Here is a 17,276-nt window from a genome sequence, read left to right as displayed (position 1 = left end):
AAATAATATAATTCTACTATTTGAGTTTTTTTTTACCGCACCCGGACCATATTCCATTCATTTATTTCTTTTGTGGTTTCTGATACACTAGTAGCATAAACCTTCACAGTTGAATTTACCTCCTAGTCCACAACACACAATCCCTCACATATTTTTCCAACTACCACAGTATCATTTTTTACAATTTTCACTTTGTCTTTAGAAAAAGTTATGTATCCACCGTTCTGTATTATTTTGTCCACAGACAAAACAAGTTTCTGCTAAGATCTGGGATGTACATCACATCTTTTAGTTGACACTTCTCACTTTTTACACAACCGATCATTTTTGCTGGCATGGATGGACAGTTTTTAGCAAGATCAACCTCAGCATCAATAGATTGCGCCTGCGACCATACACTTACATTGTTTGTCATATGTCTCGTGGAACCTGAATCTAAGACCCATTCAGTTGATTTTTTTACTACATTTTTCTGTAAGGAAAGAAACTGCTGATCTTTTGTTTTTTCGGAAGAAATAATCCTTCTCTAGATGGTTAATTTTTATACAAAGACCACAGGGCTTTTTCTCAGTTGGACAGTCTTTACTCAGATGTCCTTCTTTATACCATGAAAAACATTTCCTCTTGTCAGAAATGGTTCTCCTATTTCTTTTTACGTGTTTTCTGAACGCAACTGGAATGTCTGTTTCCTCGGTAGTATTTCCAGAGCATCTTTTCTCAGCCATCAGTCTTGTCATTAAATTTAAAAGTGTCTTCCTGTCAGGGCCTGTGCTTTCCCTAGCATATAAAAATATTTATACTTTTTAGGGAGTGTTATTATTTTTGAAATGATCATATCATCTGGTATATCATTGCTTAAAGATTTTAATCTTAATGCCAAATTTTCTATTGAGCTTATGCGGCTTGCCAAGTCTATCCCAGTCTTAAATTTAAAATCAAAGAATTCTTGCAAAACATCAAACTTTTGCTGAGAAACATCTCTCTCATCTATGTCACATATTATAGAATACATTTGACTTGCAGTAGTATAAATCAAAATAAGAGTTAATGCTCTCTGATTCACTGTTGTTACTATTAAGGTTTGGGCTTAAGCATCATTTAGTACATACACCTTATAGTCTTTACTTGGTGGTCTCTGTGAGGCTCAAAATCTTTCGGAACAACCTCAAACAGCCCGTTGGCTTTTAAGAAGATGTTTACCTTGAATTTCCACATTTGGAAGTTCTCAGGTCCTGTCAGCTGCTCAATTTGATTTATTTCATTGAAGCTGTTGAGATCCATTTTATATTACTGGTTGCACTTTCAACGAACGTAAATGTTTTTACTTTACGGAGTATTTGAACTCGAACAAACAATACCACACTATTTTTACTGTCTCACTTCAAACTTTAATTTCGCTAACTGCCTGGGCCCTTAACCTGTTGAACGCGGGGGTGGTGGACACAAAGAAAATGTTATTACTGTTTTATTAGTTACGGTTAAAAAACATAAAATGTTCTTACTGTAGTGGAAACAGACAACACAACATAAAGCTTGATGGTAACCTACCGACTACTTTGACATCTAACTGTTAGACCAAGTACATAACGATTGGAGAACTGCAATCGATATATTCATCGTTTGCCACAGAGCAACACATATGCAATAAAAAATGAATTTTTACATCTTACTTTAACAGTTTTAACCACTAAGATCTTTGTTTCAGAAAAAGAATTATGCACATGAAATATGGGTAACTCTGGTTCAGGGCAAGGTGAGGAAAAGAAACCACCTCCAAATGTTTCTAAAATTTCAATAAAATCTCACCATAAACTACTTTTTGACCTCAATGTTGCACCAAAACTGCGGCCAACAGAGAATGGTGCAATCTTACAAGAAGGAGGAACTATATCCTTTAGAAAACGGGTAATTTGCAATTTTATAATTTATTTATAAAATATTTTTCAAATTATACTCATCTAGCAATAACATTATAGAAAGGGGAATTAAATTGATCTTGATAGTCTACATAATAAGAACAATCCTGCATCAATAACTTTTTATTATTAAGTAAAAGTTATTTAATTTATTTTTTAAAAGTTATATACTTTATTACTTTTTCTTGACAGAATATTAGTTTATTGTGTAGGATCGGGACTGTCCGACTCATGCTTTCCCTTTCATTGACTTTCCTGGATTTTAACCTGTTTATAAAGTTTGTGCATTAACTCGCTCAGTAACAAATGGCCTAGATGATGGTTTGAAACTTGAATATAGTAAGCTTTAATTGATAATGAAAATTCATTTTTCTCCTTAGATTCTTTTTATGTGCCCTCAACCACAGGAACATCTCCCCTGATAGTAGATTCATTTTTCATTAGACTATGTGGCAATGAATCATTTGTTTCAGACATACTCAATGATAATTCTTCCTCTATTACCCCTCCTCATTTACTTTAATATCAATGATGTTGCCTATTTGCTGTTTTTCCCCAGATTATGCAAGGTATAATGAACTCACCTGTGACTGAACCCCAAAAGACTACTTAAATAAGGTGTTCATCTGGTATCCTAAGTCCATACATTTTGACTGTTCACTGATAAACTTTAAGCTTGTAAGCTTATAAAAGTAAAAACTTTTTTATATTTAATTCAATGGACTGACCTAATTACTAGTTACAAAAATAAAAAGATGTCTTCCTGAAAATCAATAAGAACAACATCTTGTTATTATCATAATATAAGTCCCTGCAACATCAAATATGTTATTTATGAATAATTAATAATTTCATTACTTACTAAAAACCACTATTTATTTTATATTTGTATTTATAGTTGACCGTAAAAATTGATTTATAAGAAGATGGTCAGGGTTGCGGTCAAAAGAGAAACAAAAATAGTTTACAACTATTTATTTTCCGACTTTTCACCCCACTTTTCATGGCTTTATCAGGGCTAAATAGATACAAAAAAAAAAGAAAACTGAGACTATTACAACAATAAGATACAATAAGGTAATTTAAGCTAGGATAAATATTATGTAAAAATAAAGTGATAAGAAATTACATATAAATAAGAGGGAGGAAGACATAAAATAGTATCAGTATAAAATAAACTTGAATAAACAATGGCAAGAGTAAAATTTTTTTTTTTTTATTCTTATCATTGTTTATTCAAGTTTATTTTATACTGATACTATTTTATGTCTCCCTTCCTTTTATTTAAATGTAATTTTTTATCACTTTATTTTTACAGAATATTTATCCTAGCTTAAATTACCTTATTGTATCTTATTGTTGTAATATTCTCAGTTTTCTTTTTTTTGTATCTTTTTAGGCCTGATGAAGCCCTGCAATGTGGGGCAAAACGTTGGAAAATAAATAGTTGTAAACTATTTTTGTTTCTCTTTTGACCGCAACCCTGACCATCTTCTTATACACTATTTATTTATTTTTTTTGTCCTTGTTCTTTCATTTATTAAAATAATAAATATAATAATTTTATGTTAGCTATTCTTTAAAGAATTGTACATAATAATAAATTCTTAGCTCATTTCTTATAAATAATTCTTTTCTAGTATTTTGGGTTGTACTATTTATATAAATGGATTAAGTAATACTATAACTATTTTTGTTCCTTTTTTTAAAAAAAAGTTTCATATTATTTTTATTGTTATATGCAAAAATGTTCATTTCTTCTGATCAAAATCTATGAACGTTTAAAATTATTTCAGGAAAAGCAACCAGAGAGCATTGGTGGAAATGAAAGTGGTCAGTTTACAAGGAATTACTATGGAAGTGAACCTGATCTTCGGTTTACTGTTAAAAATGAAAATTTAAATAATGGCAAGTCTCCAAAGATTCGAATATCTCGTACAAGAAAAAAATATAAAGCTCCTCAAATACCACAGGTAAGACATTTTAATAGATTTAATTAAATTTATATGTCATTTAAAATTAATATAATGCTTTTGACAAGACTGAAACATGGGACTACCATGCAAACTCCATTAATTCCGTTCCCCAATATACTTTCTCATCACCCATTTCTCTTTCACTGATCAAATTTTCAAAATAAATTGATCATGACTTTGCTCATCCATCCCTTTCATCTCAGACTTGTACCTGATGTCGTAATTCATTTATTTATTATTTAGGTTTCATCCTTAACATGATTTTTACAGTTGATATCCCAATTCATCTTATTACTGTCTTACTGAACAATGACCCATTTATCAATTCCAAATGGTTCAATCAAACTTCAAAATAGAATGGTGTAAAAATGAGAAGAGTAAATTACAAATTCTGTCCTACAGTACCTTTTAATAATTTTTCCATTGTCCCTATATTTATCTTCATCTCTCAAATGTTATAGACAAAATAATTATTTTTCCATCTAATTTCTATGATTTTGAAGTATTCAACAATATTTTAAAATATTCACTTCATAATAAGTATTTATAAGTAGTTTATAATATTTATATGAGATGAAGAAAAAGGTGTAGACTATTTAAAATAATCATCATAAATCAATATTAATTTGAGTTCATTTTATTTATCCAGGAGAATACATGTAACAATTATATAATTCTCTCTCTCTCTCTCTCTCTGCCTGCTGCCTCCAACCACTAATTTCTTCTATATCATCTATTACATTTATATATATATTTGTGTGTGTGTTTTTTTTACGAGGGTCAGTGGAAATCTTCAAAAGACACGGATAGGCCCGACCTATCCGTGTGTGGGATTTTTACCCACTAAAACCATCGCCCTACACCTGTTCATTCCTCTCCATGGGACCGCTGCTAGGCATTACTTCATGGAGGGAAATGGCTGAGTGCTGCCTCGCTTAATTCGCATGGTTTTTACGTTTCCATGCTACTAACGTCTTCTAGCGCTCTCTTCCTCTCTCAAACTCTTGAGGACGACTGTGGTGAATCTCTTCACTGCCTTCCAATGCAGGTCTGAGAGGAGCATATAGCTCACCACGTTTTCTGGAGTGATGTGTCCTCCACACACTCTCTCCAATTCATTTCTTTCTGCTGCAAAGCGAATGCAAATGAAAAACACGTGCGCTGCGGTTTCCTCAACAGTCTGACATCCAGGGCATTCTGTGGTGTTGTACAGTTTGAAGCAGTACTAGTAGGCTCTAAAGCATCCATGTCCGGTCAACAATTGGGTTATGTAAAAATCCACCTCACCATGCTGGTGACCATACCACATGCCAACAATCGGGTTAATGTGAGTCCACCTCCTGGAATCTGCAGCCTCCCAACGCTGCTGCCATTGGTCGCTCTTCTTCTCTGGAAAAGTGCTAGCGTCGTCCATAGAGCCTGCTTCATTCTTCAACAAGGAGTTCCACAGGTTGCATTGCGGCTATCACGCACACCGCTTTGTAGGAAATAGTTCGAAAAGCGCTAACTCTCCTTAAACAAACTCTGCGGTAAACTTAAACCATCTGTCTCCTGTATGATATGGTAACCATCGCATTTCCAAATCGGGGCTGCATATTACATAATGGAGGGGAAAACAGTAGCCAGAAGCCTTCGGCTACTTTCTTTGGGACCTCCGACGTTTGGCATAAGGCGTGACAAAAAGGATGCTACTTTAGCAGATTTGGCGCTGATATACTCCGCGTGAACATTAAAGCGGAGACATGCATCTATCATGACTCCTAGGTATTTTAAGCAAGACTGGGAACAAATTTCGTGCTTACCAACCGTGACAGTGATGGACTCAGTCTGCTTCCTGCTAGTTACTAGGAAAACCTCAGTCTTGTGATCTGCCAGTTGTAGGCCTACCGATGACAGCCAACCTCGAACCGTAGCAACAGCCTGGTTAGCGATGAGGGTAACTTCTTCCAAGTACTTGGCCGCCACTACAACAGCAACGTCATCTGCGAATCCCACAACTGTGGTTCCCTCCAGCAATGTCAATTTGAAGATGGCGTCATACATGACGTTCCACAGAAGAGGCTCTAACACCGAGCCCTGTGGGACACCACCAGTCACCTCGTATCTTCTTTGGCCAATGTCTGAAAAGTAAAACAGAACTCTATCTTTGAAGTAGTCTGTAAGAACTCTCATAAGATAGGCCGGCACCACCATAGTCCGTAGGGCATCTATTATACAGGTCCATCTTGCAGTGTTAAAGGCATTCTTAACGTCTAGCATGATGATTGCTGCATAACACTTAGCACCTCTCCTCCACCTTGCTCCTGCAATTGCTGTGCGGGCCATCTCAACTACCAATCCAACAGCATCTATCGTGGATCGCTCTTTACGAAATCCGAATTGAGCCCGCTAGAGGCCACTAAGTCCCTCAGTGAACTCTTGTAGCCTGAGGGAAAGGATTTTCTCGAATGCCTTACCCATAGTATCCAATAAGCAAATTGGACGATAAGTTGACGGGTCCTCCAGTCTTCCCTTACTCTTTGGAATAAGTATCAGGCGCTGTCTCTTCCAAGGTCTCGGAATGGAGCCTTCACGAATGCACGAATTGAAGAGATCGATAAAAGATCTAGCCGTTTCCTGAGAGCCACCTTCAGAGCTACATTAGGAATTCTGTCCAATCCTGGTGTCTTGCTATGTTGTAGGTCCGAGGCGATGTCCTCTAACTCTTCCTGCGTGATTTGTGGAAAACCCGATGTATATGTATTGTCTATTCAGTAGTATTCGCTTGTTCTGGGAATAGTGTTCTGACAATACTGTCTACAACATTTGGTCTCGTGGGGACCTGCATGCCCTTTACATAGTTTCTTGAGTGCTATTTTGTAAGGTCTACCCCATGGGTCTGCATCCACCTCATTACAGAGTTCTCTCCAGCACCGTCGTTTGCTTTCTTTAATGGCTTGTCGGAGGTTCCTTCTAGCTCTCTTGAACTCTTCTTGAAGCATAGGAAACTCAGGCAGACGTCTCGCTCGCTGGTAACGTCTTCTTGCTTGGTTGCAACACCGGCGAAGATCATTAATAGTCCACCAGTACACTGAGGAATGATGTTTGCCAGGCTTTGAATGGGTCATAGCTACATCACAAGCCCCAGATATAAATGAGGTCAGTATACGTGCCTTTTCCTCGGGTGACCCTTTTAATTCACACTCATCCTCTAGCATTAAAGTGAATGAAGCGTCATCAAAAGTTTTTATATTCCAGCCATTAGTCCTCCATCGAGAACTCTTCTGTCTTGTAGGCGTATCCAGTGTGATCAATATAGCCTGGTAATCACTGTTAGTATAAAATCCACAAACCTTCCAAGTTGTGATCCGATGTAGACGACCACTCACAAACGTCAAATCGATGATAGATGATCTTCCTGCTCTTGTGAACATCAGGTTTGTTCCGGTGTTCATTAGGAACATGTCACTCATTTGTGCGAAAGCTTCGAGGAGAACTTCACCACATCGATTTGTTAACCTACTTCCCCATTCAGTTCCCCATGTGTTGAAATCACCCGCTATGATAGCTGGCTTATGGCAACTAGCCTCTAAGACAATGCGATCCAACTAATTTGCAAAGTCTTCTATTGTGATGCTGGGATATGCGTAGCAGCTAAAGATGTACACGTCGTTGATCTTCGCCCATACAAAGCCTGAGTGTGATGTAGTATTCACTTCCTGGATAGCTTGAGAATTACAGGCCCAAATAGCAGCTTTACCACTGGCATCGGATACCCACGAGTTCCTATCTAGATTTTTATATTGTTCGCAGAGTATAGCGACGTCGATGTGCTGTTCCCGTACTGTTTGGTAAAGGGGATCTTGTGCAGCTAAAGAATGGTTCAAATTCAGTTGAAGTATTCTCATCTGCGATGTTGTTGGACTTGCATCATTGTTCTCAATACTGTACGGCAAGCTGGACAGTTACTACTTCTGCTGGGGTGGTTGGCATCTCCATTTCCCGCACATAATGCACAATGAGGTTTCTGGTCACAATCACTAGCTTTGTGACCTGCTTTATCACAGTTTCGACACAGGGAGGTTCTATCCTTTCCGACACAATTCCGAGCTATGTGTCCATATTCCCAGCAACGGAAACACTTTGGAACTCTGAGTCTTTCCCGAATACGGCTAACCACCAGTCCTACTCGGACCTTTCCTAGAGCCATAATCTTCCTAGCCTGGAGAACCGGAAGTGAAATGACCGCCGTTTGCGTACACCCTTAGGCTTTCCAGATGGACTTTACCGCTGTGATAGACATTGACTCTTCACCCAGGTTTTAAGGCCTCCACAACCTCCTCTTTGGTAGTGAGATCATCCAAATCTCGCAGCTCGAAAAGGTACTCCTCCTTCCAAGTCCGCACTTCTGCCCCTTCGCCAACCACACCCTCCTTTGAGCTTTTTAGTGAAGCAAGAGATTGCTCTTTCTTCCTGTCGAATTGGAGTAAAAGGTCGCCTTTATTAATTTTATTAATTGATGAAGCCATTTCCACCATCGCCGGATCTTCTCTCACCTTTTGCAGGACATCTGAGTACAATTGGCTCTCCGGTATTTTTACTATGACACCATCAGGCCTCGGTGGCTTAGGAAGAGGTTTCTTTCTCGATCTCTTTCGCACTTCTTGCCATAGCTCCTCCTGCTGTTCTCCACGCTGAACTGTATTAGATCTCTGAGGGTGATTTGCATTATGATGCACCACTGGTGCATTTGGTTGTGCAGTTTTCTTCTTGTTTGTAGTGTTCTTCCTTTTATCGCCTGTTAAAGAAGGTGTGGTTACTGTTCCTTCTGATTTAACAGCATTCTTCCTAGGTGGACAAACTTCCTTCGTTTGGGTGTGGCCGTCTACAGTTTCGATAGGGAGTGCAGCTGTTTCTAACTTTTCAAAATACAGTTGTATTTCGCATGCAAAACTCCTCATCTTCCCATGCACATTGTTCTTGGTGAGGATGAAGGAGAGAAACTGTTTAATCTTGCTTCCAAGATTCTACATCACCTCTCTTGTGGTAAGTCTTGTGGCATTAGATGCTACAATGGCCAAGTCTCCCACCATTGCAGCACTGCGGTCGTATGATGACGATGCCGGGGAACCCGCTTTCGCATTCCCTATCGGTGCTGGTACTGGGGTTCCGTGCCCCTGCACCGTAGCACAGTTAGCCCTTTCTTCCATACTTTCTCATAGTATTTTCGCATTTTATACCTCTAACCTGAGGAACAGACGCTGACCAGTACGCCACCTATTCTAGGAACCGTCAAGTCTGGATTTGAATCTAGTTTTGGTCCACCCCGGGTATTTTATTTCCCCGGTTCCCGCCATATCTGGTGAGAATCCCCCTATCCGCCACCTGGGGAGTGTGTGTGATTTTTTTTTTGTTTTTTTTTACGAAGGTCGGTGGAAATCTTCAAAAGACACGGATAGGCCCGTACCTATCCGTGTGTGGGATTTTTACCCACTAAAACCACCGCCCTACACCTGTTCATTCTTCTCCATGGGGTCGCCGCTAGGCATTACTTCATGGAGGGAAATGGCTGAGTGCCGCCTCGCATTCTTCGCATGGTTTTCACGTTTTCATGCTAGTGTGTGTGTGTGTGTGTGTGTGTGTGTGGGTGTGTGTGTGTGTGTGAATTAGCAGGAGATGGTCAGGAGTGTGGTCAAGAAGAAAAATAAAAGTTTACAGCGTTTTCTTATTGACCGCTCACCTGACCATCTCCTTTTAATCCACATACTATCAATCATGATATACATCTAAGAATTAATTGTTAATTTTAATTCAGTGTTAGATTGTTTAAAGCAATATTATTCTAAAATATATTTTTTAAAGGACGATCGCCCCTCCAATGTATTTTTTGATGACTTGGAGCAAAATACCAGGCCATCACGACGCCTGAGACTATTTAAAACAAGAATGGACTTAAGAAGAAAAGTAATACAACCTTCATCACATAACTCCATTTCACCTTCAAATGGCTTAGTTAGAAGTTTATCTTCTCCACAGTTTCAGGTAGCATTGAAAACACATAAGAAAAATTCAAGGATTTTTATAAATAATTTTTTGAGTGCATTAATAAATAATAAGTGAATATTCATGCATTCAAAATGCAAAAACAGAATACATCAGTGCTTAAAACAAAATAACCACCCAATAAAAGTTATTTGGATATTTTATTCTATCCATAAAATAGGAATTTATTTCATTTGAGTAATATTATGTGAAAAATAAAGTTTCTTTATGATATTAGACTCTTCTTTTACACTCTCATTTTAATTTTTTATTTTGTTGTTGAAACCTTACTTTGTCTATGGGTTCAAACTAATTGTCTGAATAAGATTTATATATTTCAGAAGTATTTCTTTGAAAACAAATTTTTTTTTCTTCATCTGTAGAGCTTTTTTATGCTGCTTATTGATGGTGAGGCATATAAAATATTTTTATTTACATTTCCTATTTTCCTTTTGTATATATTTATTATCCTGGTAAGCTTGGTTCCTAGCATAATAATATTAGTAGGGAACATTAGTGTGTGTTCACACTAATGTTCACTCCTAAGTGAAAGGATATCAAATTATTAAAATAGAGTTGCCTTATTTTCACACCAACCAGTGATTGGAACTAGAAATAGTGGTATTATAACTATGATTTATTATAATTAAACTTTATGATTAATAAAGTTTATTAAATTTATTAATTATATTATATCAATGTTATACTTTAATCTGTGTGGGGGTTTAAAATTAAAATTACCAAGACTGCTGGCCAGTATTAAATAAAAAAAGCCAGGTTAATCTTTTAAATAATAGCTTGCTGGATGATCGTGAATTCTTGAGCTTTAAAATTAATAACATGTAATTGAGGTATACTTAAAATAAATAATAGATATTGAAATTAGTGAATATATTGAGAGATAAATTGAAATAAGTTGTAAAGAGGGGGGTAAGCCAAATTTAATATAATAATGTTAGTGATTTAATGTGAATTTAGATTGTTGGGAAGTTATATGGCTAAGATGAGATGATGATAATGATGGGTCACCACTTCATGTTAATTAGAAGATGAAAGATTGTAGTGTAGGACTCCAAGGGGTCTTGGGGTGACGTAAGAAAAGAAAAAAAAAAGATGAAAGATGCTCTCTTACTTGCTGTGAGCCATTAGAACCCGATATTGAGATAGGCCAGCTGATTTGAGATGTGCTCTGTACTGTTGCCAACTGCTGATAGGTGTGCTTCTTACAGTAAGGTTCCAACAGTAAGGGATTAGCCCTCCAAATCAGCTCTATAGGTGACGCCAATTCTAGTAGTTTCTTTTGTCAGTAGGTGGTGCTCCTTGTTACTTTAACGTAATTAAAGGGTTTCCCCATCTTAAGCCAAAAAACCTTTTAGGTTCAGCATTTGGCCAGAACAATCTGTTATAATGAATGATATTATAGCCAGCACTCACAGTAATACCATAAGTAATCAATATGGTATTACTGATTTTAATTAGTACCTAGTTCTTAAATGCAGTTTTAATACAGGATTGTTAATACAATTGTTTACATATCATACCACATTTCTTTTTTCCTTTTTTTTTTTGTTCTGTCCCCTCACTTCATGCCGAATGTAACCTTTCACCTCTGTAAAATCATTTCATTTTATTTTCTTCACTTCTACAATATTTTTATAATTATTCTAGCATTCATACTATATATCCAAATTAATGAAATAAGAAACAACTTAACGCAAAAACGATAAATAAAAACTCTAAATCATAACCATACTTATTTGACCCCATTAGCATTTCTCTGGCTTTGGTTCTGTCCTAGTTTTTGTTTTGGATATTTTTTTACCAAGTGGTCAGTTCATTCTAGATGCTATTATTTAAAAGATTAATTTAAGTTGTAACTTAAACTACCAACTTTGTGTGTATGTATGTTTTTTTTTTACCAGGGTCGGTGAAAATCTTCAAAAGACACGTGAGTGTGCGGTCGCCCCTCCGCTGACAACCCTTTCAGATGTCTCGCGTCTTCATCTTTCCAGTCCCTCGCCTCCATTCTCCTCTGTTCCCTTGTTTCCATCCTTTTGTTTCCATCTTGTCCCCTTGACTACCTCGGTTCCATGGCTCCTCGACTTATTCTTTGGTCTCTGATGCTCCTGATGCTTGCGTAGATCATCTACTCAACCTGCGGTGGCTTCTTCGTATCTGTTGGGCGTTGATCTCCATTGGTTCGCCCCGGCCCACATCTCTTCTTCGGTACATATATGGGCACTGTTTGGATATATGCCCATCATTTCCACATTCGGGCAATGCGCCACTAAATGCCTTGTCTTTCCACAACCGTGACACTTGCGGTCCTCCTACCGACTACTGTTTCAAGGTTTAGTTAGGCTTCGTCTATTTTCTTGGTTGCTAGGTCTCTCTTTTCAACCCTCTCCGTGTTCTCTCCTCCTCCAAGGGTTGGGCATGTTTCTGAACCGTTGGTATTCTATCCGGGTCCACCTGACTCTTCTACTTCCATTCAAGCCTCCATCTCTCTAGCGTTTGTTTCTATGAGATCTTGAGCAATTTCTACAAATGAGCGCTATCTCGGAAATCACCCCTTCTTCCCTAGCTCCTTTGCCAACTGTATCTTTAGTACCAGGGATAAGATTTGCATCCGACCCTGTACCTGGTTGTTTCTATTAATTCCCCTTAGTTTATCTTGTATTCTGTTAAAGCGTGCCAGGAATTCCGCGGTATATTCCCCACTTTACTGTTTTGGTTTCTTTATCTCCCTGACCATCATAAATATGTCCTCTGGTGCCGATTGTCCACCTCCGAACGCCTTCTTTAATCTTTCCTTGATACTTCTCCAAGGGGTCTCTTCATCCACCTGAATCTGATCCAGGATGTTCCTCTTTACTCTCCAGAGAACCACTGCTTTTAGTGCCTCTACATTTTCGCTATCGAGTAGATTTTCGATAGACTTCGCTTCAATTCAGCTTATTAGTCGGTCACCCCCTGTTAAAAAGTGCTTTAATTCTTCAGTTTCTCCGGTACATTTTTTTAAAGTCCAACACCGCTTTCCTCAGGTCCTGGGCGGTTGCAGTACGGACCTTAATCCATTCTAGCATCGTGGCATGAGCTTGGGCTAAAGATACTTCAGGTAATGGCTCTATCTCCGGGTTGACTGCAGCTAAAGGTAGGTTTTCTGCTGCTAGAGGTTGGTTGTCTGACGCTGGAAGTTGGTTGGTGAAGTTCTTACCTTCGACGTTTAGAACTACTGCTCTCACTATTCCGTTACCTGCCAAAAATCAGAGAGAATAACGAAAAAGAAAAAAAAAAATGTCTCTTCAGACTAAAATTTGTTCTGGCATCTAAAGGTCCCAGGTTACGGCACCTCTTAAGTATCGGTGAAGGCAAAATGTCAAAAAAGAGAAGAAGGAATAAGATCTGACATTCTTGGACTGCTGTAACATGCTGGCTTTATTGGGTTCAGTACCTCTCTTTATATACATTCGATCAGCTGACATCGAAATAACAGCTGACTCAGACCGTACCTAAAAATTTTTTTTTCTTTTCCATTGCTGAACATACACCAATAATGACACTATCATTGGAAGAAGTACATGAAAATGCACTAGATTGGATGAAAATTCGCACAGCAACGTCACGGGACCTGTGGAATACAATACCTGATCTAGAAAGGTTTACTGAGGAAATGGGTGAGTTAAACCATTTTCTCAAAGGAGGCGAAGGTAGGGGAAGACCTACTAATCAGAGGAGATGGAGGAGATGGTAGAAACAATAAATGAAAAGAGAAACCAAATTATCTGGAAGACGAAGACCTCCGGTGGAACCATTCTAAATACGGTAAAAGTAACATAACCACTATCTGGTCGGAACCAGGCATCAGGGAGGACCAAATTTGCAGAATGCTGAGGGACGCGCCAAAACTGGAAAGACATACCGGAAAAGTGGTAGTCTGGGATAAGGTACGATCATTAATCCGATGCACGCTGATGGTAGAGACCATCCAAGATGTGGAACGGCAGAAAGTAAAACCAACCACCGAGGGCTGAATGAAACACTCCAGGCATTACGACGTAAATACTTTTGGTGGAGGATGAAGGAGACCATACAGAAGACCATTGGTAATTGCACAATTTGCCTTAGAACGAAGTATGATCGGCATCCCCCCGTGCTAGGCAAGAAGAAACACCGACAGCGGAAGCATCACTTAGCGATCTGCAGGTGGATTCCTTCGTTTGGAAAGGGTATAGATAGATAACAGTGATCGACCTATTCAGTAAGGCGGCTATGGCGTACCCAGTGCGGGATAAATCTGTGGAGGCAGTGCTAACAGTTCTACGAACCTGGTTTTAGTTTTATGGAGTCCCTGATAGGATCTCATCCGACGGTGGAAGAGAGTTCCATAATATGGCTATCCGGGAATACTGCTTTATTATCTCTGTGATGCTTCTTATACATTATTGGTAATAGTAACACCTCCGGGTGCATCTTGATTTGGTGGTAGCCGAGGCCTTCAGATCTAAAGTACTAAAGATCGTTGCCCCACCCAATCTATCTATGATATCTTCTAATCGTGGTATCGGGTATCTTTCGTCTACCATGTTCTCATTAAGGCCCTGGTAATCAAGTATTACCCTATACTTTTCTCTCTTGTCTCCCGGTGTGCCCTTCTTCCGCACTGCCCATAGGGAGCTGTTGTATGGGGATGTACTATCTATGATGATGCCCTGTTTCTTTAGATTCTATAACTCTTCCCGGATATGCTGCCTAAGCGCATGTGGATACCTCCTCTCTTTTACGTACATAATTTTATCTTGTTTCAGGGGATTTGGTGCATTGTTTGTCCGGTTGCCCACAGTAACTCTCTCTCCTTGAAGAAAATATCTGCATATTTGTCATTTATTTCCTGTCGCCAATTCCCTCCCCCCTCTAGGATTGAACCTATCCGTATCTCAAAGCACCTAGTGCGGGGGCATTAGGTCACCAGTTGTCCTACTTTTCCGCACCCATGGCACTTCCTGTCTTCTTTCCCTCCTGCATTGCGTATTCTGTCCTTGTCGGTTTGCTTTCTCTACCCGTACCTCTACCCCTGGGTTCTCTTCTCTTCTATGGAGTTGACGGATTTGTGCGGTGGTACGGTACTCTGTTCCATCTTCCATCATCGACATCCATCCTTGCATCCTCCTCTCTAGCGCTCACATCGATCGTGTCTTCAGCACATTCCACAAGTGCAGTCCCGGGGTAAACCTTCCCTTTTATTTGTCTCTTTAGCCAGTTGCACCTTCATTTTGGTGTCAATGAAATTCATCTTCAAACTGACTGCATCCGCTTCAAAAGTCTCTCTCATCTTTTCTGTGGCGAGATCAAACTGGCCTAACAGCGTGGCTGCGTACTGTCCGTTAGACTGCCCGTGCTTTCTTCTCGCCTGCAGCATGTAGAAAATGTTATATTCTATTCCCCATTCACCTTTTTCCCGAAATTCCACTTCACAACTGTTCAGTCATGACTAATAAATATCCTGAATTCCTGTCACATCAATGCACAATCCCTTATTGCACACTACGATAAATTTCAGAAATATTGACAATTTTTATCACAATATAGCAGTATCCGAAACCTGGCTAAAACCTTTTATCCCTCCCTCCCATATTTCCCTACCAAATTACTCGTCCCTATGCCACAACAGATCTGATCGCATGTTAAGTTTTGTCGGACTATATATCCATGAAAGTTTTAAGGCAAAAATCATCCTACTGTCTCCTTCTAATGACTTAGCTCACATGGAAAACTTGTTCATTGAAATTTCCTCCATTACCTCTCCTCTGTTATTTACCGTAGTTTACCGCCCTCCTCATGCTCCATTCGGAATCTTCTTTGAATCTTCCCTCGTCAACCTGGTTTCCCATTACAACAATATTATCGTCGTCGGAGATTTTAACGTGGATATGCTCTCACAATCTCCTGAAAAACACTTCCTTACCTGCTGTTTTCCCTTAACCTTAATATTTTCCTTAGTCTCCTACCCATCACACCCAATTTTCCGACACTTGGCTAGACATTTACATCTGTAACTCCACCATCAAAATCCTTTTATATTCTCAACATTCCGTTCCATTTCTTTTATTACATGATCTGATCCAAATTACGTACGACCTACTCGTGAAATCCTTAACTCCCAAAATATTTTCATACCGCAGTTTAGACCTTATCACTTATGAATCCCTTCAGCCTGACGTTAATTCATTCCAATGGGACATCATATATTCCTATAACTCCGTTGACCCTATGGTAACCACCCTAACCTCAAACCTATAATCCATATTAGATATCTACACTCCTTTGAAAACCAGAACCATACGTCGTCCCACTGCACCTTGGCTGAACCCTGAAATAAAGGAAATGATGAAAAGAAGAGATGAAGCTAGGCGTAAATACCGTCAAACCCGTCTACCTGCCGATTATACGTCTTTCAAAAACCTCCGGAATGAAACCCAATCCGCAGTCCGTCTTGCTAAAGCCACCTACTTTCAAAATACCCTTTCCAATGCTCCTGATTCTAAATCCCAATGGAAAACACTACGTAACCTATCCCTACCAGAATGCAATAATCTCAGTTCCTTCCATATGACTCCAGATGATCTCAATGACCACTTCTTATCCTACGCTCATAATTCTTCTACTTCCAATATTCAATATCACAATTTCAATCCTGAAGACTTCTTTTCCCCATATCTGTCCTACGATAAATTACTTTCCACTGTGCTAAAATTCCACACGAATGGTTATGGTCCTGATAATATTCCAGTAAAACTAATAAAATCCAGCCTTCCTGTCATTATTCTTGTTGTTCACCATATCTACAACTTTTCATTGCAAAACTTCATATTCCCATCTTCCTAGAAAACTGCCCTAGCCGACCTTTGAAGAAAATTTCTAACCCTAGCTCACTTCACACCTTTTTTCCTATTTTTCTCCTATCTAACCTTTCATAACCGCTAGAACGCCTTGTCCAAAATTAACTCTCCAGCTTCCTAGAAGATAGTTCCCTTATCAACCCTTTCCAATCTGGCTATTCAACACAATCCGCTCTCCTTAAAATAACCCATGACCTCCAAAACTCCACTGAACACCAAAACCTCACTATAAGTTCTCGACTTTTCTAAAGCAATAGACACTGTTGACCATAACACCCTCTTTACTAAATTGCGTAATCTTCCTCTATCCTCAGTTTCCTGTGTTGGTCCCAGGTCAACCTCCGTTTAAGACCCTCCCCCTCTCCTGTGGTGATCCTGCCCTTAAATATACCTGCCCTCTGATTTTTCATGGAATCGGGAGTCAGAAAGGGAAAGGCCACGGTGAATAAGGTTTTTGGCTACGT

The 17,276-nt window shown here is 38.9% G+C and overlaps 1 protein-coding gene across 2 annotated transcripts in view; it reads left to right on the top strand.

The window, feature by feature from the left end:
* Positions 1-17,276, top strand: part of LOC106687365 (uncharacterized) — a 155,517-nt gene that overhangs the window by 101,078 nt on the left and 37,163 nt on the right. Inside the window, exons 4-6 of one of the 2 annotated variants that reach the window (XM_067049990.1) lie at positions 1,706-1,905; positions 3,713-3,889; positions 9,734-9,913. In XM_067049990.1, coding sequence (XP_066906091.1) covers positions 1,729-1,905; positions 3,713-3,889; positions 9,734-9,913 — 534 coding nt within the window. In that variant the 5' untranslated portion in view covers positions 1,706-1,728. The remainder of the gene's footprint in view (positions 1-1,705; positions 1,906-3,712; positions 3,890-9,733; positions 9,914-17,276) is intronic. The other variant, XM_067049991.1, reaches the window with a different exon arrangement.

This window comes from Halyomorpha halys, unplaced genomic scaffold (genome assembly GCF_000696795.3).
Source record: "Halyomorpha halys isolate HHAL.00 unplaced genomic scaffold, Hhal_1.1 Scaffold950.1, whole genome shotgun sequence".
Classification (NCBI taxonomy): Eukaryota; Metazoa; Arthropoda; class Insecta; order Hemiptera; family Pentatomidae; genus Halyomorpha; species Halyomorpha halys.
This window is presented reverse-complemented; position numbering and strand designations above follow the sequence as displayed.